We start from the raw sequence: 24,470 nt of genomic DNA, 5'->3' as shown, positions 1-24,470 counted from the left end.
ATATTTATTAGATATATATAAATAATTACTACAAAATGGCAGGGCTTAATATAATATTTCTTACATGGATTGTAGGTATAATGCTCCCTGGCCATTAAACCTAGGGGGATCAAAATTATATGAAGACATGGAAACAGGGGGAAAAAAAATTGAACCAATGAGAAATGATGATAGAGTCAATTCACATAATCGCCACATACTACAATTATGAAGAGCAAATATAGATTGGCAACTTGTTCTTTCCAAACATGCTATGATAAAATATATCGCCAAGTATGTAGCAAAAGTAGAGAAAAGCTCAGAAATGTACCACCAAATGTTGATGCATCTATCCAATATGGAAAGTCCAGATGATTTAGCAACACAAGCATATAGGAGGCTTCTAACTGAGACAATTGTAGAAAGAGACATTGGTGCTCAAGAAACTTGTCATATGTTATTAGAGCTTCCATTGGTGGAGTGTAGTAGAATATTTGTCAATCTAAATGTCTCACTTGAGATGTTCAAATCTATAGCTCTAAATAATGAAAATGAAAATGATGAAGAGAACAATGAAGAACAAATAAAATCTTTCATTGATGGTTATAAAAAAAGGCCATTATGTATGCAAGGTGTTACATTAATTAATGCAGCTAGATCATGGATATGTAATCCTAAGAGAAAAAGAGACAACAAATGGGAGCCTAGGGAAAAATTTGCAATTGTTAGAGTATTTCCTAGGTTTGTATATATCCCTTCATATGAGTTAGGTAAATGGATTGAGTTTTTTTTATCAGAGTTACTTCTCTACAAGCCATTCTGTGATATTGAATAGGATATTGGTAACGATGGTGCCTCTATCATACAAAATTGGGAGACATTCAATTACAACCCTTGGCATGTTCAACGTACAATGTCTGCAGAAGATGTTGAAAACCCAAATGATTCTGAAATTGAAGACAATGAAGATGTTCATAGAAACACTATAGAACATGAATGGGAGATTATATCTAGGTTGCACTAGGGTCAAAATATACATTGCTTAGAAATAGACATGTTGGGAAGAAGAGACGTTGATAGACAAACAAATTGGTCTATTGATTATCAAGGAGAAGAGTACACTGCCAGAGCAATCAATTTCATAAGTAACATGAAGAATCATGGGTTCCTTATCTACGATGAAATTCCTCAATGCATAAACTACATGACCTTTGGTGAGAAACAAAAAAGGTAGGCAACATAATAATGACACACTACCACATAAATCAAAATGCAGAACCATTGTTTATGATAATTCAAGGAACAACAGGAACAGGAAAATCATATCTAATTGGTGCCATTAGTCAATCTCTTAAAAATGTGGCAATGCCCTCCCATTCTCCACTTCTATTACTTGCACCAATAGGAGTTGCAACATTCAATATAGGAGCTTCTACAATTCATTCAAAATTGAAGATACCAATAAGAGATTTTTCTTAACTAGAAGGAGCAAGACTCACAAGTTTTCAAGAAGAAATGTCACATATAAAATATATTTTGATTGATGAAATGAGCTTCATTGGTCAAAACATGTTGGAAAATATAGATTCATGATTGTGCCAAGCATTCCCACAATCTACACATATAAGCTTTGGAGGTAAAGATTCTATTTTTGCATCATGAATAGCTAACTCATGTGTGAAATGTACTATATTTGAATCAAACTTATTAATTAATACATAGTTTTAAAATAATTATTTTCCTCAATTGTATTTCAGGTGTATCTATAATATTGGTGTGAGATTTGGGCCAGTTGCCTCTTATCAATGATAGAGCAGCATATGACAGTAATAAGTGCTCAAAGTTGCTATGGCAAGAATTCAAGACTATTATCACATTAGATAAGATATTTAGACAAGATGGGGAAGATATTGAACAACAAAAATTTTGACAACTTTTGATGAATCTAAGAGATGCAAACCCACAAATTGATGATTGAAGGTTGATAATGTCAAGGACCCCTATCAATATAGATGTTGCAACAAATTTTGAATTTGATAATGATGTTCATTTGTTCTGAACAAATGAAAATGTTCATGCTCACAATAAAAAAAATGCTACATTCATTGAAGCATCCTGTTGCATGTTGTGTTGCATCAAAAGTAGGTACTATTACGATAATAGATGACTGTTCAAATGATGAGCTTGATCTGGAGTTGTTAATCTATAAGGATTCAAGGGTCCTGCTAACTTCAAATCTATGGATAGAGGCTGGTCTTGTAAATGGGGCTCTTGGATACATTCAAAAAATTGTCTACAAGCAAGACAGTGCTCCACCTGAGCCTCCAACATATGTGATGGTTGAGTTTGATGGTTATTCAGGACTACCATTCAAAGATCATAATCCAAAGATAATTCCAATACCACCAATATAGAAAGGTAGAACACTTCAACTGCCATTGAGGTTGGCATGGGCATTGACTATTCACAAATCTTAGAGATTGACACTTCCCAAAGAAACAATTGACATAGGACCAAGAGAAAGAGCAAGATTGACATTTGTGGTAGTTTCACATGTAAAAGCTCTCTAGTGTTTGAGAATAATGCCTCCTTTCACATATGATCATTATGAGAAAATGAAAAAGGGTAGACAAATTTTGAAGCGCAAGGATGAAGAAAATAGACTTAAGTGCCTTGACGATAGTTAATGTGATATGTTATTCTTAAATGTTATGATTGTAAAAGTCTTTTTGGACACATTAGTATTTTGTTTGTAACACTTCCTACTATATTCCGTGTTTTAAAAATGTCTCTATCATACAATGCTAAATGATGAAAAAACTTTCTTCATTTTAATTTATTCTATTTTGAGAAACCCTATCTTTTCTTATGATATTTTATTTTTATAGATCTTAATTAATTGTAGTGATGTATTAAATAATAATTATATCTTAACTAATTGTACTAATGTTTTTTAAGTAATAATTGTACTGATTCATTCAGTAATATTAGTTTATGTTTACAAATTATATTTACTTTTGCATCAATGTCTCTTAATCTTTTATGACAATATTATGGATAACTTTTCTTTATTTAAACTATTAAATAAAAGATTCATTATATAATTTCAAAGAAAAAATCAATCAATATAATTTACTTATTCTAATTATCCTCCAATATTAATTTAATTTTGTTTCATACTTTTAAAATTAGTGAGTTTAACTTTATTTCTATTGACTTTATTTGGTCTATATTTAAGTATCAGTGCTAGATTTAATTTGTGTGTTCTATATTTTTTGATTATATCTTATAATGGTTTTATATATTTTTGTATTGGTATTTGTTTAAAATTTTGTAGCATATCATTTCAGCTATGGATTCTTCTATTGGAGAGTCAAATATCATTTTTATGAGTCTTGCTACTTCCGTCACCTCAAATAATTTCTTTGAGACTGATTTAGATAAATGTAAACGAATAATCTAGGAATCATACTCACATATAATCAAAGCTTTGGAGAATGCTGCATTGTCAATTGATACTGTTGATGAACTAGAAATAATGGAAATGGCAGATGTTGCCAAAGTTATGCATGACACATCTGCAAAAACATATGTGTTTCCATAAATGATGAAAGAAGTCTATCGCGATCATTGCTCTAATAAAGGTCGCAACACCATCCTTATCACTAAGGAATATGTGATGCAGCAACATCATTATGGAGAAATGTTCTTTTTTTAGTTTCTTCTCATATTTCCTATATTTCATCTGAATACTTCTACTTCAACTTATATTTCCTATTTCATCTATGTAAGTGTTATGAACAACATGATGAATAATTTATTTTCACTATTCAACTCATGAACACATACTTTTTTCCATCTATGTGAGTTTTATGAACAACAAAATAAATAAATAAATTCAACTCTTCAAATGATGTTTAAAGGTACACTTACGATATTTGATGTTACATTTTCTATGCATAATCATCAACACTAATAATAATATTTATAAAATTGATGCTGACATTGATATGTATACTATGTATAAAAGTTATGCTCTCATTGATATGTTAGATGCCATATTATCTATGTAGAATCATCAAAACTAATAATAAAATGTATAAAATTATAAAATTGATACTGACACTTTAAAAAATTAACATATTTATTAAGTCATTCAAAATTAATTATTCAAATGCATTATGTCAAATTTTATTTTAATATTTATTAATAATTAAAATTATTAGTACTAATAATTAAATAAACTTAATAAATGAAAATAATATTTTTAAAAATAAAAAATAATAATAAAATAAATAAATAAAATATATTCAAACAAATAACATTATTAATTGTGCTTATTAATTGTGCACCACGTCTGCTAATAGCTTATATATATTTATATATATATAAAAGTCGAGAGTTATCCTTCTCGAAGTACCTATTTTCATAATCTAACTAACTGCAATAGGCGCCTCTTGAAAAGGATAACTCTCAGCTTTTATATATATAAAAATATATAACAGCTTTTATATATATATATATAAATATATAAGCTAGTATAATATCAAATAGAAATTCTTATCATGCCACGTTAACGACCAAATGTCATTTTGTTCTCATTATTTCTTTCTAGTGCAATGCTTGCATTGGACTGTAATTTGGGTTTTGGGAAGGGAGGGAAGGCGAATGGTTTTTGATTCGAACGGATTGTGGACTGGAATGGAAAGTGAAAAGGTTTTTCATAGCTTATACAGCGTGTCACGGATACAATGTTTCATAGTTTATTCACTGTGTCATGGATACGATTTCTTTATTTCATGCAATGGAAAAATCTACGAGAATGGCTGAAAGGAATCTGAACAAATCTCCCTCAGCTGCAGCTGATGTCGAAGAAAAATATGGCCCCATCAAAGAAGGGGAGTTTCCTCCAAATTACAAGCACTCCGAATTTGACAAATGGCTTTTTCTGGAATGTGCAGCTTTATTGGCTCTTATAGCAGGATTGCTTTCAAGTCTCATAGTCCGGCCTCTGAAGAAACGTTACATTTGGGGGTTAGAGTCATGGAAGTGGTTTTTGATGGCTCTGCTTGTTTTCTGCGGGAGACTCGTTTCTGACTGGATAATTCGTGGGGGGGTTTACGTAATCGAGAGAAATTTCATTTTGAGGAAGAGGGTCCTCTACTTTGTCTATGGAGTGAGGAGTAGTGCGAAGAATTGCCTCTGGTTCGGCTTAGTTTTGCTCGCATGGTATCTCATATTTGATAAAAAGGTAGTAACCGTTCCACACTCTCGTTTTTCATAATTGTTCTTCTATATGGAAATGCATTTTCATAATTGTTATTGTTGTTGAGGATAGGGTTATTCTTCTTATTCATATGCAAATTCCTCTTTATATTTGTGATCTCTTTTACATTCTAATATTTTGGTAAATTTTTGCTATCAGTTGGAGCGAGCTACCGAGAACAAAAACCTGTTGGATAACATAGGGAAATTTCTACTTTGTCTTCTGTGCGCTTCATTTCTATGGCTATTCAAGACACTATTGGTGAAGATTTTGGCTTTGAATTTTCATGTGAAAACATATTTTGACAGAATTCAGGAGTCCATATTCCATCAATATGTGCTTGAAACTATATCTCCGCCCCCAATGATGGAAATCCATCAATCCTCTGCTCTAGCAGATAAAAATAATACGAACAATGCAGGACAAATAGAAATTCAAATAGATACTCTTGATAATAGGAATAATGATAGGGCAGGGCACAAAGAGGAAGGGGGCACCAATGGGATAACTATTAAACAACTGCAGAAGCTGAATCAGAGGAATGTCTCTGCTTGGAAAATGAAGAGATGGATCCGAAATATCAGGCATTCGGGAATCGCTAACACAATTGACAAGTCTTTGAATTACCATAAACATGATCCGAAGATCGATAGTGAACGTCAAGCAGCAATTAAGGCAAAGAGGATATTTGAAAATGTTGCTAAGCGTGGAACAGAGTATGCATCCACTGACTTGTTCTTTGAAGTAATACCTTTACCTCACATAAGCTTTGTCATATAATGAGGTGCCGTACTAAGCTTTGTTTTTGTTATTCAAGAATTAGAAAGCTAATATTTAATAGTCCATAGATAATGCCAATTCTAGTCTCTGGTGGATTGTTCCAAAAAAAATTTGTAGCACGCAATACTATTGGCAGTTTATTTATGTCTTAACAGAACGCCGTTGCCATTTAAACTGGCATCCTCACACAATAAGATCCACAAGCACTCTTGATCACCACTATGGACTGGAAATTGGTATCCCAGTTCCTAACCATACTGCAGTCTGACCATGTACCCATTCATGTGTTTGGTAACTAAACCATGAACTAATACCAAAACAGCTCTGCTAAGCATCATGTGCAGCAGTTTGTATTGTATGATCATTTTGGTGCTAATGCCATTGTTCTCAAACATCTAACGTTTACAAAAGCACCAAGGAAAAAGCATGAACCTACTAGCATAAATAGGACCAGAGAATATCAGGAAAATCCACAGCTCATGGTTCATTTACTTCTGGGAAAATGAATATGTTTCAGAATTTTTTTTTCTTAGTTAAATTGGAGTCCCATCTTTTGCAGTTATATTGAGGAAGATGACCTGCTGAAGTTAATGAGGAAAACAGAGGTGAGCAGAGTCTTTCCCCAATTTACAGGAGCCTCAGATACAGGAAGGATCACTGAATCGTCTCTTGCAAACTGGGTGGTATGCTATTTCAAATCAGTTCCATACTGCTTTTAAATATCACTCCAACATATAGCTAGATGTAGTTTTGTTCGGAACGTTGTGCTTATTGCATGTTCTTTTGACCTAATTTTGCTGTTTTATTCTGACGAAAGCAGCACAAAATAAGTTAAACTAGGCAATACAAATTATCTAGTTCTATTAGCTCTTTCTTGGGACATACTGACTAATGTATCTTTTTTGTGGCTGATGAATGTTTTTGAAGAAAGGAAATTACTTTCTCGGTCTCTTAATGACTCCAAAACTGCAGTTATACAGCTACACAGGCTCATCAATGCAGTTGTGGTTATAATCATAGTAATGTTCTCTTTGGTACTTCTGGGCATTGCCAGCACCCATGCTATTGTTATAATATTAACTTCCCTTCTGCTTGTGGCTTTCATGTTCGGAAATACCTGCAAAACAATCTTTGAAGCCATTGTGTTTGTATTTATCATGCATCCATTTGACGTGGGTGATCGGTGTATTGTTGATGGAGTTCAGGTAAAAGTCGTCCTTCTCACCTTTCACAAGTGGCTGAAATGATTGAAGATTCACCTATGAACAAAAAAAGAAAAAGTAGAAAATGTTACAGATTGGTTCTTTAATACAACCGTACAACTAATTGATATTTGAATGGTACAGATGGTTGTGGAAGAAATTAACATCCTCACAACAGTGTTTCTGTTGAGTGATAATGAGAAAGTATACTACCCGAACTCAATATTATCTACGAAACCAACCATTAACTATCATAGGAGTCCAGATATGGGAGAGAGTGTTGACTTCTTTGTGGATGCTACTACTACTATGGAAAAAATTGCTGCACTTAAGGAGAGAATAAGCAGGTCCTTTTATATGTGATTTTTTTTTAGCAATGGTATAATATGAGGCACAGTTACACATAAATCTGCAAACACGCTTACATACGAAATACTTGATTGGGTTAATCACATAAAGTTTCTAGAAATTTATTCTTAAATCTCAGCAATAAGAGAATCATAAACAAACTCTTCTAGGTCCATTGATCCACTTTGGCCTAAAGGCTAGTAAGGTTAGGTTAGCTTATCTTATTTATGAAACAGGTATTTCCTTGATTTGTATGAATATTTAGCCACTGTGTTTGTTTATGCAGCTATATTTAAAGCAAGCATCATCATTGGCACCCAGATTATAATTTTTTTACTAGGGAGATTGAGAACACTAATAGGATGAGAATGGGCCTTTGCCTCAGACATACAATGAATTATCAAAACATAAGTGAGAGATCAAATAGAAGATCTGCATTGCTACTGAAAATGAAGGTTATGCTTGAGGAACTTCAAATTGAATATCATATTTTTCCTGAAGAAACGCCCGTTAAGTTTGTTGGGTCTACTGTAAGATGACATCCTCATTCATTTCTAATGAGTTGAGGTAAATAAAGAATAACAATTTTTATTGGAAGTGTTTATTTTTCTTTGTTTTGTTTTAATGATTGTTTCAATATTTATCTTGGAATCTGCATTGGTAATTATAATGACAAATTCTTTTGGATTGTGTTTTGCAGGGAACAAAGCTCCATTGCTTTGTGAACAAGGTACATGTTTCTAATATTACAGCTGTAGGATTGAGCATCCTTGCAGCATGGTCGGAATGATTAAGAAGCAGTAGCTCCTCACTGAGGGAGATTATTTTGATAAAAGATATGTTCCCTTCAACATAATTTCAGAGACATCTATGTCTTGTGTTTTTTGTGTTGCAGCTTTAATGAAGGAAGCAATATATCCTCATTGAAGTCCTCGACCCATAAGTCAGTAGTAATGACTGCGTACACATACAATTTTGTACAAAACAAAGAAATCATGTTCATCCTTTAATAAATATAATGCCAACAGAAAAGGCATGGAGAAGTTCATGAAAGTCATGCAAGTGCAAATTAGTTTTCTTGTCAACTTATTATTACCACTTTGCATCCAATTTTCAGATTGGACTACAGTAGGGAGATAATTAAGTACTTGAAAAAAATAGGAGGTTCATTTGACATTATTGCGGGTCATATTGATCCAAATATGGATCAAGTATTGAACCAATTTTTGATACATCAAAATAGAACTATAACTTATTCTTTTGTAGTTTGGGCTACAACCTACCCATCTATACATTTAAAAGGAAGAGCATTCTTTTATCCACACGACAGAATCAGTATACAACTTCAATGTCCTTCCATTTATGATCCCAAGCTGAAAGAACCTCTCTTTTAAAGAACTATAATTAATATATGACAGGTACCGACAACTTTTTGAAGAAAAACTGACTCGCTTTGAAGAGTTATGGTGGAACTGAAACCCAACAAGATTAGTTTCTAGGATTTGAGAAGAAATCAAAGAAATCATTTCATCTGTAAGTGAATCCAAAGAAGAACATAGAAATCCATGCATTCAATTTTTGGACATAAAAACTTATGTAATCAAAATTCTAAATAGCTCATCTAATTAAATTTTCAAACTTTTAAATTTCCAATATTTTAAGAACTACAATTTAATATGAAAGTTAAATTTAAATATGTTTTTATAGCTTCTTTTAACACTACACTTATTCGACGACAATGAGCCAGCATTTAAAAAAAAACCATGTGGCATGTTTGCACTCTTAGTATGTTATGCTTTTAACCTCATTGTTGAAAAAATAAAATAAAATGAATGAACTTAATTTGTCTGGGGGATTCTTCTTGGGTGCAACAGTTAGATTATGAATCCCTCCCTTTCCGTTGCCAGATTTGTCATGAATATGGTCATTTACAGCGTTAGTGCCCCCGTAACTCGAGTTTCAAAGGAGTGGATGGTTCTACAGCTGGCAATGCTAGTGGTTTGGTAGATACTACAAGGAAAGGACAATCTCAAATGGTTAATAGTACCAAGGGGATGAATCTGCAAGATGCTACAGGTAAGGGTAAGGCTCAAATGTAGGATAAGGATGGATTTACCCCTGTTCGCCCTCGAGCTAAGGGACGTGGTCAAAAGAGGCCTTTGAAAGAAAGATTATCTGATTCAGGTTTTAACCGCTTTGAGGTGCTGGATAGTATGGTTCTAGAGGAGGGTATTCCTCCTCCTATCTCTTCTGATCCAATTTGCCTAGATGAGAGATCTGTTCCTAATGATGCTTGTGGGGCATCTCAAGTTGTAGTATATCAGAACTATGAGGTTCCTGTAGCTCCTATGACAGAGGCTCTGGTGACTCTTGCAGTGTTGGAAGATAATGATGTTGTTTTGGCTGAATTGGTTAAGGATGTGCTACCATCAGGTAAGGGCAAGGGATCTCCTCTCCCCTTGGGGTTGCTTCCTTGACCCTTTAAGCGGGCTTCTTCTACTCCCCCTCTATGGAGTGGGTGCAAAATAGACCAAGAGAAGATTAAACTCATAGGAGATATATTGATTGAGTCTGGTTCAGTGAAACGTTTGGATTCTCATTTTTCCAATTCTACCCAATAATGATTATTCTCTCATGGAATGTAAGGGGGTTGAATAGCATCCCTAGACAAAAGGCTATTCATAACTTGGTGGTTGATCATAGTCCTAATATTTTTTGTATCCAAGAGACTAAGCTCTTTGTGGAGTCTATGGTCCAACATGCCTCTAGTATTTGGTCTCGTGGCCAATGCCAATGTGTTGGGGCAACAGGCAGTACTGGTGGTTTAGCTATATTTTGGGATCCTCAAAAAATTTCTCCTCTTGGCTGGATGTCTTCTTGCTCAGCTCTCTCTATGGTAGCTTCTACTCTAGACTCAGGAGAGGTAATCTTGGTTACTAATGTGTATGCACCTGTTGATCTTGTGGGAAAGGAGGAACTTTTGGAACATAATCAATATGTTAGAAATTGTTATCCTTATCATCCTTGGGTGTTAGCAGGGGACTTCAATTCAGTTTTAAGTCTAGAGGAGAAGCATGGTGGTTTGGCTAGATTGGGGCCTTCTTTTGCTCTTCTTCAGTAACACATATCTCTTTTGCATCTCTCTGATGTTAAGCCTTCTAATGGTCTCTATACCTAGAATAATTGCAGGACTGGTGTTGCTACTATCTCAGAACATCTAGATAGATTTCTTGTTTCTTTCTTCTGGGTCAGTGGCACCCTTATTATCTCTTCAGAAATCCTTGATTGGAGGGGTTCAGATCATTGGCCAATCAAATTTTCCACTATCGGGGCTTATGTTCCAAAGCATCCTCCTTTTAAGTTCCAGTTGATGTGGCTTCGTGACTCCTCTCTTCATGATTTTGTTTTTTGTTGGTGGAAAGATGGTACTCCTACATATGGTACTGCAATGTTCTCATTTTCTAAAAGGCTTCAATATGTTAAAAGGCAGCTCAAGATATGGAATATGGAATGTTTTGGGAACCTTCACTTTATGAAGAGGCTTGCTCAAGAAGATCTTGATGTCATCACAAGGGAGATTAGAGATCGAGGTTTCTCAGAGGATCTTGGCAAGGCTGAATCCCTTGCTTCTAGAGCTCTAGAAGAATGGGAACTTCGAGAGGAAGTTTTTTGGAAGCAAAAGGCTAGAGTTGATTGGCTCCAGGAAGGTGATCAAAACACTACCTTTTTCCATAAAACAGTGCAATCTTGCCGGAATCAGAGCACTATCTCTTCTTTGGTTAATTCTTAAGGTATCCAACTGAATTCCTTGCCAGATTTGTTCCAGGAGGCTATTTCGTACTTCTCTACCCTCTTCTCTGAGGACTCTCCTCCTGCTGATAATGAAGAAAATATTATTTTGTCCTGTATTCCTTCCCTTATCACTCAGGAAATGAATGATTATCTCATGCGTCCTATCTCTTTGGAAGAGCTAGAGGAGGTGGTCTTTGGCATGCCCAAGGGGAAGGCTCCTAGTCCTGATGGCTTTCTAGTTGAATTCTTTCAGGAATATTGGGACATCATTAATCATGATTTGTTGGAGGTGGTTAAAGAATCCTATGCTAGCAAGCAGATGCTTCGAGCTTTGAACTCTACATTCTTGACTCTTATTCCTAAGAGAGAGGGTGCTAATCAATTGGAGTTTTTTAGACCAATTGCCTTATGTAATGTGGTTTACAAAGTTATTACTAAGTTGATTGCTGAGAGACTGAAAAGGTGGCTTCCCATTATTATCTCAGAAGAACAAGGTGGTTTTGTTGCTGGCAGACAAATTTTTGATGGGGTGGTTATTGCTACTGAGGCTATTCACTCTATGGCTACTTCAAGGGAGAGAGCCATGTTTGTTAAGCTGGATATGGCTAAGGCCTATGATAGAGTTAAATGGAGCTTCCTAAGGAGTATTCTTCTTTCTTTTGGATTTAGCTCTGACTGGGTGAGTTGGATTATGAGTTGTGTTACTTCTGCCTCTTTTTCTGTTCTTATTAATGGTCAACCTTCTCAACTATTTGGTGCTTCTGGAGGCCTCCGCCAAGGTGACCCTCTCTCCCCATATCTATTCATCATCATGGTAGAAGGCTTGGGCAGATTCATTAAGCATCAGGTGTCCCAGAATTCTATTCAAGGCTGGCTATGGAGTAATGGCTTACCTTCTCTTTCTCATCTTCAATTTGTTGATGATTCTGCTCTTGCCGGTCTTGCTAGTATCAAGGATGCTGAAGCCTTTCGACATGGTTTGGATGTTTATTTGGCAGCTTCAGGCTAGAAAGTTAATGAGCACAAATCTTTCATTTACTTTTCTAACACTCCTAATTCTATTCAGCACAGGATTGTTGGTATCCTACGGTTTCAGATAGGTTCACTTCCTTTGACTTATCTTGGCATTCCTATTGCTGTTTCCAGGCAGCCATGTCTCTTCTAGCAAAATTTGATTACCAAGCTTCAGGATAAGGTAAATCATTGGACTCATAGATGGCTTTCTACTGCTGCCCGGGTTACTCTTCTTCCAGCTGTTATCCAAGCTCTTCCTACTTATAGAAGCATGGTTCATGCTGCACCTATTTACTTTCTCAAGGAGTTTGATGCTCTTTCTCGACAATTCCTTTGGAGTGGTAATTTGCATAGTACTAAATGGAGCTTGGTTAATTGGGCAACTGTTTGTAGGCCTAAAAAGGAGGGTGGTCTTGGTCTTCGATTTACTCTATTGAGTAGTCAAGATTTGGCTGCTAAACTTTATTGGCGATGGTGCTCTGGACAAAATCAACTTTGGGCTCATATTATCACTCATAAATATTTTCATGGTGCTGATCCTTGCTCTGTTTCTGCACTTCCTCTTGAAGGTCGTCGCTCAATGGTTTGGCATACTTTGAAGACAGGTGCGATGTTGGTGAACAGGGGTCTATTCTGGATATGTAAAGGAGGTTCTCAAGCTTTGTTTTGTTTGATGCTTGGGATGGATTCCCTTCCATTTTATCCATATACCCTCATCTTCAGCCTCTTTGTGACTCTTTTCTTGCCATTGGATGGGATAAAGTGGCTCATTACAAGACTCCTTATCAATTGGGACCTGTTGTTAGTTATAGATGGAAGCATTCTTCTGATTGGCCTCCTGGAGGTATAGACATGGATCGTCAGGAGCTTTCTCAAATTCTGGCCTCTAGAGAGTGTTCTTCTTTGCTTGGTCCAGATGTTTTGGCTTGGGGCGGTACCTTGTCTGGTAAATATCATGTCTCTACTGGGTATCAGGAGATAACTAGACAATTATTTGGGGATGTTGAGGTCCCTTGGTGGAAGCAAGTTTGGAATAAAGTTTCTTGGTCCAAGTGCAATTTTTTCATGTGGCTAGTGGCTCACAACCATTGTCTTACCTGGGATAATCTTTGTAAACGTGGATTTCAAGGCCCCTCTTATTGTGTTTTGTGTGGTAATGGAGAAGAGTCTGTCTCCCATCTATTCTTCCATTGCTCCTATTCTACTTAGATATGGCACCTTTGGTGGAGCACTTGGGGTTGCTTTTGTCGGAATGCTTCCTCTTTGCCTGAGTTTTCGGCCCCCTTGGGTAGTGCCCCCTCTAAGTCTTCTTCTCTCCATGATGCTTGGATTGCTGGCCCATCTTTCATGCTTTTGCATATCTGGTTGGAGAGGAATCATTGCATATTCCAAGATGTTCGGCTTGGTGTTTTGTATCTTTGGTGGAAAATATCACATTCTCTTCAGGAAACTATTCTTGTGAAGTGTGAACTTGATGGGGGTATGGATCCGATTGATCTTGCTATCTGTAATCGCCTCAATTTTCATCTGCAGGATGGGGTTGCAGCTCATAGGTTTCCTTCTATGTCCAAGTAGCTTCACCATCAGAGAAAGGGTCGGGTTAACTGGGATGGGCACTGGACTCCTCCTCCCTATGGAGTTCTGAAAATTAACACTGATGGTTCTTCCCGTGGGAATCCTGGTCCGGCTGGTATTGGCAGAGTGGCTTGTTGTAGTTCTGGGGATGTTAATTTTTTCTTCTCAGTTCATAAGGGTGATTATACTAACAATCTCATGGAAGCTCAGGCTATTTTATATGCTGTGGAATAGTGTTGTTTGCGAGGATGGAGTAAGATTATTTGTGAATCTGATTCCCAGGTGGTGGTGAACATGCTTTCTTTGCAAGAGCTTGAGGATGTTAGTTGGCAGCTAGCCACTGTTGTTAAGAAGATTCTTTTCTTCTCTTCCTATTTTCAGTTCATTAGGTTCACATATATTCCTCATGAATGGAATAGAACTGCTGATTGTTTAGCCAAATGGGTTTCTAGTCATGATCCAGGTTGGAATATTAGGGATAGGAGGCAACTGTCCTTTGAGATGGTGCAAGAATTTGATGATCTTGTTGCTCAGGATCAAGCTCCTTGTTGAGATCTCCTTGTTGTATTCCTTTCTATCTTAATAAAATTTTACCCCTCTTTTTGCATAACAATCTCTGTGAGTTCTAGAAGAGGTTCCACCATTAGGCTACACTACAGCAACGCAAATCTGATTACTTCACATCCATGGTAAATATAGTTTTTTCCTTGCTTTGATATTGGATTTCAAAAACACTTTCTCCTCCTTATTTGTATGGCTCATTTATTTTTATTTGCCAATGCATTTAGGCTATACAATATTTCAACAAAAGAGAAGAGTAAGAATATTTACACAACTATCCAGTACAATTGTCATATGCATTGAAATAACTAAAATTTTATTGAAGAGCAAATAAAAGAGTCTTAATTGCCTTAAGGAGACCACGGCCTAAGGGGCTATGGAACATAACATTTAACACGTTTTCAAATTTTTTTCTGATGCAAGTTTTCTATTGTGATTCTTTGATATCACCTCTCTAAAAAAGTAGGATAACAATAATAACACTAGTAGTCCACTCATTTGGGTTGTTGCTTTATGTGGCACCATTAAAAATTCTCTTGAGTTTGGAGCAAGAATTTAGCAAGTGGTCCATCAATGTCTTGAGTAAGTTTTCTTTAGCAGCCTTGCATCCTTCATCAAACCAAGGGGTAGGTTAGAAAAGTATTTGAACTTGTCTTCGTAGTATGAGATCTCCTATATGTCATCAAAGTCTTGTGCATTAAAGTGATCAGTATATTGCTGCAATATACTCACTTCTATAATCATTTTCCTTGAGGGTTGTAAGAAATAATAATGTTGAGCAAGGAACGAGAAACAATCCAAGTACGTTAAGTGTGAAACAATGTTACCATAAGATAAGCAACTCCAAGAGCATACACCAAGATGGTTCAACAAAGGAGACAAGGATTTATAAGGGGAAAACAAAGAAAACCCCTTGTGAGTATTATGAATGAAGACAAATTCCTAGAGAAGAGAGAGAGAGAGAGTGTGTTGGAGCAAAAGTAGCTCAATACAATAACATCAAGTGCTAAGAGTGTAGAAGAAAGAAGGAGGAGCATCTCTTATATAGAGATGAGAGAGGAGTTGCATTTGTAATTCCCATTTCTATGAATGCCACATTCATAATAGGTGTGTGCAAAGTGTCACAATCCTCTTAAGGAGGATAAACTAAATAAAGAAATAAACAAGAGTTGTCCTTACATGTGGAATAAAGGACAAACAATGACATGTCCTCCACATGTGTACAAGAGGAGAAACTACATTTAGGGACCCTTGGAATATCCCAATTAATATATCCAAGGAAAGATTAACCTTTCTAACATCCGCCCTTAATCTTTACTTGGGGAGTTTACATCAACAGGTTTTAAACCCAAATTTTTACAATGGAACTGAAATCTCTCTTTAGAAAGTGGTTTGGTTAAAATATCAGCGACTTGATCTTCTCCTTTACAATAAAGAAGAATAATTTGCTTGTCTTCAACTTGTTCTCAAATGAAGTGATGTTGAAGTGAAATATGTTTGGTTTGTGCATGATAAACTAGATTCTTTGCCAAGGCAATAGCACTTTGATTGTCACAATGTATAGGTGTAGGTGATTGTTAAGGTAGACCCAAATCGTCAAGAAGTCTTCTAATCCACAAAGCTTCCTTAGCTGCATTGGTACAACCTTTGTATTCAGCTTCAGTTGAGCAGAGGGAAATAGAGTGTTCTTTTTTGCTTTTCCAAGAAATTGGACCTGAACCAACAAAGAAAAAACAACCACAAGTGGATTTCCCATCATTGGGATCTCCACCTAGATCGGAATCAGTATAGCCATGTAAAATAAATTCAGAATTTGCATCATAAAATAATCCCATATTAATAGTTCCTTTAATGTACCTTAAGATGCGTTTAGCAACTTTAAAATGAGTTTGTTGAGGTTTAGACATAAATCAAGAAACTAAACCAACACTATAAGCAATATTAGGTCTAGTAAGAGTTAAATAATTTAAACTTCCTACCAATTGCCTATACAAAGTTTCATCAACAAAAGGAGTATTCATATCAGTCATTAATTTAGTACCTAATTCACATGGAATTGAAACATGGTTAGAGTCATTCATCTTAAATTTTTCTAAAAGATCATAAGCATACTTTCTTTGAGAAAGAAAGATACCTTTAGGAGTTTGGAAAATTTGCATACCTAAGAAGTAATGTAAGATACCTAAATTAGTCATCTGAAATTGCTGTTTAGGTTGAAATTTGATATCAGAAATCAAAGCGTCTGAACTAGAAGTGAGTATTAGATCATCTACATAAACAATAACAATGATAATATCATTGTTAGTATGTTTAATATACAAATTAGGATCATTCTTACTTCTAGCAAAACCTTGAGAAATAAAGAAAGAATTAATTTTAGAATACCATTCTCTAGGTGATTGTTTAAGACCATAAATAGATTTGTTCAATTTGCAAACCAGATTTTCACTACCTTTCTTAACAAATCTAGGAGGTTGAGCCATATAGATTTCTTCATGTAACTCACCATTTAAGAAGGCACTTTTAACATCCATTTGATGAATGGTCCAATTCATTTTAGATGCTAAAGCAAGAACCAATTTGATAGTAGGCATTTTAGTAATAGGAGCAAAAGTTTCATTATAGTCTAATCCTTCAATTTGTGAAAAACCTCTAGCAACTAGTCTAGCCTTGAATTTACTAATTTCATTATTAGTATTCAATTTTGTTTTGTATAACCATTTACATGAAACTATATTCTTTCCATGAGGTAACTTGACTAAGTCCCAAGTTTGATTAGCAATTAAAGAATCATATTCCTCTTGCATGGCTTTCTGCTAATGAGGTTGAGAGTTAGCTTGATCAAAAGACTTAGGATCGTTAGAATTCATAATAGTAGTCATCAAAGCATAATTACAATAGTTAATCCTTCTATGTTTAATTCCACCAAATCTAGAAATGTAATCATCACCTTCATTGATTAAGTTTCGAGCCAATTTAGGTTTACGTTTAGTTGTAATGGAATTTTCACTAGAGGAAGAATCAATAGCAATAAAAGTATCATTATTATCTACTTGAGTATCATGGGTTGTAGGAGCAGAAATAATAGGTGGTACTTGATTTGAAGGGTTAAGAGAAAGAGTAGGGTTAAGAGAAGGAGGTTGGTCCTCCATGAGCACAATTTTAGTGCTACTGAATTCTGCATCATGTGTAGTAGAGCAATCATGAACTCCATTTTCTGCAATACAAACATCTCTAGCAACTTGAACTTTGTTAGTAGTGGAATCATAAACACGATAACCCTTAGTGTTTTCATCATACCCAACAAACATATAAGGAGATGACTTAGCATCTAATTTATGCCTTTTCTATTTAGGAGTATGAACATAAGCAATAGAACCAAATATTCGTAAATGATGTAAATTAGGTTTCCTACCAGACCAAGCCTCTTCTGGAGTGATAGCCTTGAGAGATTTGGTAGGAGTCCTATTAAGAATATAAGTTGCACAAAACATGGCTTCAGCCCAAAATTTATAATGCAGATTCTTAGCATGCAACATGCTTCTAGCCATTTCAACAATGGTCCGATGCTTTCTTAACGCCACACCAATTTTTTGTGGTGTATAAGGAATAGTAAGCTCGTGTTTAATTCCACATGATTTCAAATAAGAATGAAAAGCATTATTCACATATTCCTTCCCATTATCAGTTCTAAGAATTTTAAGTTTAAAACCAGATTGCCTTTCAACATATAACTGAAATTCAATAAATATATCAAGAACTTGATCCTTGCTATGCAAAAAATAGATCCAAGTTCGTCTAGAAAAATCATTCACAAAGGTAAGTGCATACCGAGAACCTTGGATGGAGTTATTCTCCATGGGGCCCAAAAGGTCACTATGGACAAGATGAAACTTATGAGTTTCTCGCCATGATTTTCCACTTGGAAAGGGCTCCCTATGCATCTTACCACTCATACAACTTGTACAGGCAATCTTGGAAGGAATAATGTGAGGCAAGCCATCAACCATATTATACTTTTGCATGAAAGTAATATAATCAGAATTTAAATGGCCAAGTCTTTCATGCCATATATTGAAATCAATAGAAGTATGTAAAGAATATCGTGAACTAGAAAATTCATGGAATTTAAACAAATTGTCATTATCCATTTTAGCCTGAGAAATCACTTTTAGAGTTTGAGGATCTATGATATAACATTTATCTTTGTAGAATTCAACTTTATAATCCGGACACAACTGTGAAACATAAAGCAGATTAGTTTTTAAGTCAGGTACATATAATACATTATGCAATTTACCATTAGGAATAGTAACATCACCTAATCCTTGAACTTTACAAGTTTGATTATTAGCTAACTGAATAGGAATGTTAGCAATATCAGGTTGTAAAGAATACAAAATTTCTTTATGAGAAGTGACATGTTGTGATGCACCACTGTCAACAATCCATTCTAAAGGTCTACAAAGATTAAAGCTACAAGTAAAAGCATGACAAAAATTAAAACCAGTAGAGTTACCTTTTTTATGATTTGAGTTTTGATTATTTTTACTATTATTTATAGGTTTTTTATCATTTTGCTTTTTAAAACAGTTATTGACAATATGACCATCTTTGCAACAATAAGAACAATGAGGTTTGGAATTGGAATGATTCCTTTGATTATTAGTATTACGAGTATTATTAGGATGATTGGTATTATTATTATATTTGGCATGAAATTTATTGTTGGAATTATTTGAATTAGTATTATATTGTTTGTGATTATTATTATTATTGGAATGAAAGTTATTATTTGAATTTCCAGACACAAATGCATGTTCAGTTGATTTAAGGGTACCAAACTGAATTATCTTAGCTTCTTCCTATCTTAATAAAGTTTGAAAAATAACATAAGTTAATTGAGAAGTTAAAGTAGGAATAGCAAGTTGTGCATGAATATTAGTTATAAACTGTTGAAACTGTCTAGGAAGACATTTTTTAAGAATAAGATGAATTAAATGAATGTACTCTAATTGAACACCTAAGGCCATAATTTGGCTTTTAAGAGAATCAAATTTTAAGAGAAATTCATCCATACTTTTAAAATCTGCATACCTGAGATCTTCAAGTTGATCCTGCAACTATATTTTGTGGTATTCATCTCCACTGTCATACTTGGTTTGCAAGATGGACCATGCATCATGAGCTTTAGAACAGTGAGCAATTAACACATATAAATCTGGAATAATGGAAATACCAATTAACCCTAAAGCTTCTTCATTTTTAGCTTTCCAAGTATCTTTCTCGTCTTGGGTAGCCGTTGAACCGGGTTCAAGAGAAGGGTCAGTGGCTATTTCGAAGAGGTGTTTAAAATGAAAAATAAATGAGATATGAGTTTTCCAAGAATGATAATTAGAATAATTAAGTTTTATTTTTGGAATTAAGGTTGACATGATTAGAAGAAAAAAATTCCTTAATTTGAAAATCAATTGAGAAAAAAATTTTGTTGATTGAGAAAAAATTTTGTTTTTTTTTTTTTTTTTATATATATATAAAATTAAGAATATATTTTTTTAATTATGGATTTGAAAGAAAACAAATTTTTTTTATAAAATTAAAAGTTTTATTTTTTTAAAAAAAATAAATTAAAAAAATGTGATATATAAAAAACGTTATAAAATTTTTGTTTTAATAAATAAAACAAGATTTAAAAAAAAGTGAAAAGGTGGGCAAAGAAGGTGGAATTTTAAAAATGGAGGATAATAGGGGAGCGGAGCGCAGGCAGCGGCTGCTGCGTGGCCAAAGGGCGGAGGAATTTAGTTTTTTTTTAAAATAGATGAAAGCAGATTGGGATGAAGCCACTGGCATGGCTGCGCAGGCGGCGGTTGCCGCGTGGCCTGGACGCAGGCCACGCTGTAGGGTTTACTCGGGGTGTGAAGGGGGTGGCGGAAGCGGTGGTGCTGCGGTAGAAAGAAAAACTCAGACAGTGAAACTGCGAATGTTGTGCACGGTAGAGGACGCAGGTTTATTGCAAGTGGCAGAGCTACGCGGCGATGCTGTGTGCACGCGGTGACACGCGGGTGTCGCGCGGCGGTGCTAATGGCTCACGGCGGCGTGCGGGTGGCGCGACCGCCCAAACAAATTTAAATGCGAGATTTTAAAAAAAAAAACAATGCAATGTTAATAGATTTATAAGGATTAAATCCTATGAAAACATCTATGTTGTATGTTAGAAATTTTCAAGAGCATACAACAAATAGATATAGAACAATATATTAGAAGTTTTTAAAGAGTAGGAAAAAAAAAAAAAATTTAAAAGGAGTAAGAAAATTAGAGACTTATTGAAAACTTTACTCATGCAATACTTCTTGTTTTGGTGGCATGCCTTCCAAAACAAGAAAAAATTGAAATTTAACAAGAAAACCCTTTGGCGGCAAGCCTTCCAAAGAGGGTTAGTAAAAAAATATGAAACCTGCATACACAAGATATGTTAAAAATGAGCTAAAATCACAACACAAACTTCTTCTCTCAATAACGTCTCCAAATAAGGTGTGCTCCAATGAATGGCAACCTTCAACACAAAACTTAAAACAAGGATTAGATAGCCAAGCTCTGATACCATGTAAGAAATAATAATGTTGAGCAAGGAACGAGAAACAATCCAAGTAAGTTAAGTGTGAAACAATGTTACCATAAGATAAGCAACTGCAAGAGCATACACCAAGATGGTTCAACAAAGGAGACAAGGATTTATAAGGGGAAAGCAAAGAAAACCCCTTGTGAGTATTATGAATGAAGGCAAATGCCTAGAGAAGAGAGAGAGAGAGTGTTGGAGCAAAAGTAGCTCAATACAATAACATCAAGTGCTAAGAGTGTAGAAGAAAGAAGGAGGAGCATCTCTTATATAGAGATGAGAGAGGAGTTGCATTTGTAACTCCCATTTCTATGAATGTCACATTCATAATAGGTGTGTGTAAAGTGTCACAATCCTCTTAAGGAGGATAAACTAAATAAAGAAATAAACAAGAGTTGTCCTTACATGTGGAATAAAGGGCAAACAATGACATGTCCTCCACATGTGTACAAGAGGACAAACTACATTTAGGGACCCTTGGAATATCCCAATTAATATATCCAAGGAAAGATTAACCTTTCTAACAAGGGTGTTGCTCAAGTGCAACCACAAAAAGCTTTCAGTTTTCTTGCTTCACAAGGAATATACCTTTTGCCTATTTTTTTCTATTAATGTGTTTGGTTTCCCCTCATTAAAGTTCATTTGCGTGGATTAAAAACTTAACAAAGAGATGTAATGTTTAGGCTTCATTTTTTGTAAGCCAACCCCCAATATTGAAGTCCAACAACTTGGAAATATAACTTCAAGAGTAAATCACATAGTAAACGATACTTCTGCCCATTGTAGTTTTGTAGTGACAATGGAGTTATATGCTTCATATGTGGGTTTAAATGTGACAATATGCCAATTTTGTGACAACATAGAATTAGAATAGGTTTCTAGGCTTAGTATGTATGTTCCTTGAAAAATAAATATTTGGCTTTTAAGAGCCTTTTTTTCCTATTTTGTTATTAACTATTTATAATTAATATATTACTAGGCTTATAGCCTATTTGTTTAAAAATAAATTACTCTCTCTAAAGTAGCATACGAAACTTTGCTATCTAGATTTTTTTTCTTGTAGATCTTCAAGCTTTTAATAGAAAAGTAACATGAATCCATCCTAATTGTTGCCCCCTTTATATTATTTCCAGCCAATACTTATGTAGGTCTTCTTTATCTACTTTTATTATTCAAACCTATGATTCTCTCATTGGGATTGTGATCCCTCTATTCCCCTTCCTTCTTTCAGTACATTCATTCCTCATTGATACTTTATTGTATCCTTCAAAATTTAGAACATTAAGTATATCATGCTAATGTTCTTTCATAGGAAAAATAATGTGTTTTCTCTTTGTGAAGGGCGCTGACCTTAGTTTTTGCCTTTATAGGAAACCTCTACAATTCCTACTTGTGATGCAATGTTGGTAGATGTAAAAGAATGTGATTCATATAATCTCGTGGTTGTAGTATGATGTTAAGTAATGTAAAAGTATTTTAGATCTTAGGTTTTGTGTTCCCATTTGGTCTACAACAAAATTTGTGTTCTTATGAGTATCAACCTATATACAAAGATAGTGTATCAATTTATATAAATGTGTTGCATTCCTACACATTCAATGAATTTGGTGATATGACTCTTTGCTTATCACTTTGTCAATTTTAGGTGATGTTATGTTGGGAATTTGTAAGTATCCTGGAGGTTTGCATCATTTTTGGAGTATTAATTTTAATGTGCATTAACAGTTCTATTTTTGTGAGTTGAATCGAGTTGTTTAAATCTGTATGGTAAAATCCTAGGTAGCTCCTAAAATTGGCAACTACATGGAAACTTCAAATTCTTGTATATATATTTTCCTTCATTTTTTCATTTGGATAAAAACTAAAGACTATCTTAATTAATTCAAACACCTTGATCATGATAACGACCTCATAAATGCATTGTCATGGACTAATTTTGACATGAAATATAAATCCACATAAAGGAACCAAACATAATCTACCAAAAATAAATTCAAAATGTCTCAAAACATTATCTAAAGACACTTATCAATCTTTCATACCATGTACAATTTGGCTATGGAGGTAGCTACCCAAGATATAGAGGTATGATCAAAAGCGTTATAACAATAGATAACCAATATGAGAAGGATAAATTGTATTCTCATCAAAAATGCAACTAGATGGAACCAATAGAATTAAGTTCACATGAGACCCCCTGGTTAAATAGGCCAAGGTGAGATATAGGAAAGTATAAGATTATGTAAACATCTTAATATTATGCCTTTATACATAAAGTGATAACTTATTACCCACCTAATGTAGAAAAGTGCCAATATGATAAGTCCACCAAAGGTAAAAGTGACACTTAAGGTGGAAAAGTGAAAATGCAATAATACCACTGAAAGGGGAATATTCCTATGTAGACCTAAGTAAGCTTAAGTAAATGTGTATTTAGTGCCTAGAAGACGTACTAGGTACAACACTTAAAACAAACCAATGATATTTCTTGCTTTCTCATATAATCCTTAGTAAGATGAAGAATTCAAGGCTGATTAAAGACATTTCAAAGAATATAAGAAAACCAAAAAAAAATGAGGAAACATGAATGATTGAGACAAATTTAAAAAATAAGATATGTGATTTTAAAAGGAAAGAATTAATAAGTTTCAAAAATCACAACCCTAGAGTCTTTTTAAGGGAGCTACAAAATAATGAAACAAAGAGAAAATAATATCATTAATGCTCATTGGTTGGATTGTGTGAAGTTCCTCTTTTAATGGCCAAAGAGGAAAGTAGATAGAACTTTTTTTATGGTAGAGACACATTATACATGTATGGAGGCAGTTGAACCTAGAGTTCAATGGATAACTCTTATGGGTTATGAAGTAGATCCATTTTTTGTAACATAACATGTGGATGCCATACTTTCTTTTGAGAAGGATCTCAATGTAGAAAGATGGGGAACTTATCAAGAGAAATCTTAGAAGGTATGGGAGGAGCAGAGAAGAAATTCAAGGAAAAGGAAGGTGTAGAAAATAGTTGATAACATTGTAGAGAAAGAAGGAATTTCTAAAGAGTAGATGGAAGAACATACGAAAAAAAGTGAATCTATGCAATTGAAAGCAAAGGTTTCTACCCCTATGATGGTACAAGGTGAAGCTATTATTGAGCTTGAACGTTTAGACATACCAGACTCACTTACTCTAGTGGTCTCATCTAAAAATATTTCTCCTACATTGTAGAGAGTAACAAGAAGATTATCAAAGAGAACACCACCTCCAAAGGTTGTGAAGGGTGAAGTGTCAAAGGTAGATTTAATTGCTGAAAGAACTGTGAGGCCTACAAGAACACCTAG

At 34.6% G+C, this 24,470-nt stretch overlaps 1 protein-coding gene across 1 annotated transcript; it reads left to right on the top strand.

Moving 5' to 3' along the window:
* Positions 1-4,801: 4,801 nt before the first annotated feature.
* Positions 4,802-20,572, top strand: LOC149527994 (mechanosensitive ion channel protein 6-like). The gene is made up of 9 exons (XM_089807976.1): positions 4,802-5,230; positions 5,405-5,961; positions 6,585-6,708; positions 7,006-7,230; positions 7,372-7,431; positions 8,276-8,355; positions 8,471-8,536; positions 8,693-8,786; positions 20,336-20,572. Exons 1-9 carry the CDS (start codon positions 4,802-4,804, stop codon positions 20,570-20,572), a joined length of 1,872 nt encoding a protein of 623 aa, XP_089664102.1.
* Positions 20,573-24,470: the final 3,898 nt, after the last annotated feature.

Source organism: Cupressus sempervirens, chromosome 11 (genome assembly GCF_028749045.1).
Source record: "Cupressus sempervirens isolate cs-2001-9-10 chromosome 11, ASM2874904v1, whole genome shotgun sequence".
In the NCBI taxonomy this organism is placed as follows: Eukaryota; Viridiplantae; Streptophyta; class Pinopsida; order Cupressales; family Cupressaceae; genus Cupressus; species Cupressus sempervirens.
This window is presented reverse-complemented; position numbering and strand designations above follow the sequence as displayed.

Coding starts and splice junctions, on each gene's coding strand:
- LOC149527994 (XM_089807976.1), top strand. CDS start 4,802: ATGGCTGAAAGGAATCTGAACAAATCTCCCTCAGCTGCAGCTGATGTC. Junction 7,231..7,371: donor GTATTGTTGATGGAGTTCAG/GTAAAAGTCGTC, acceptor TGAATGGTACAG/ATGGTTGTGGAAGAAATTAA. Junction 8,356..8,470: donor TTGAGCATCCTTGCAGCATG/GTCGGAATGATT, acceptor TTTGTGTTGCAG/CTTTAATGAAGGAAGCAATA.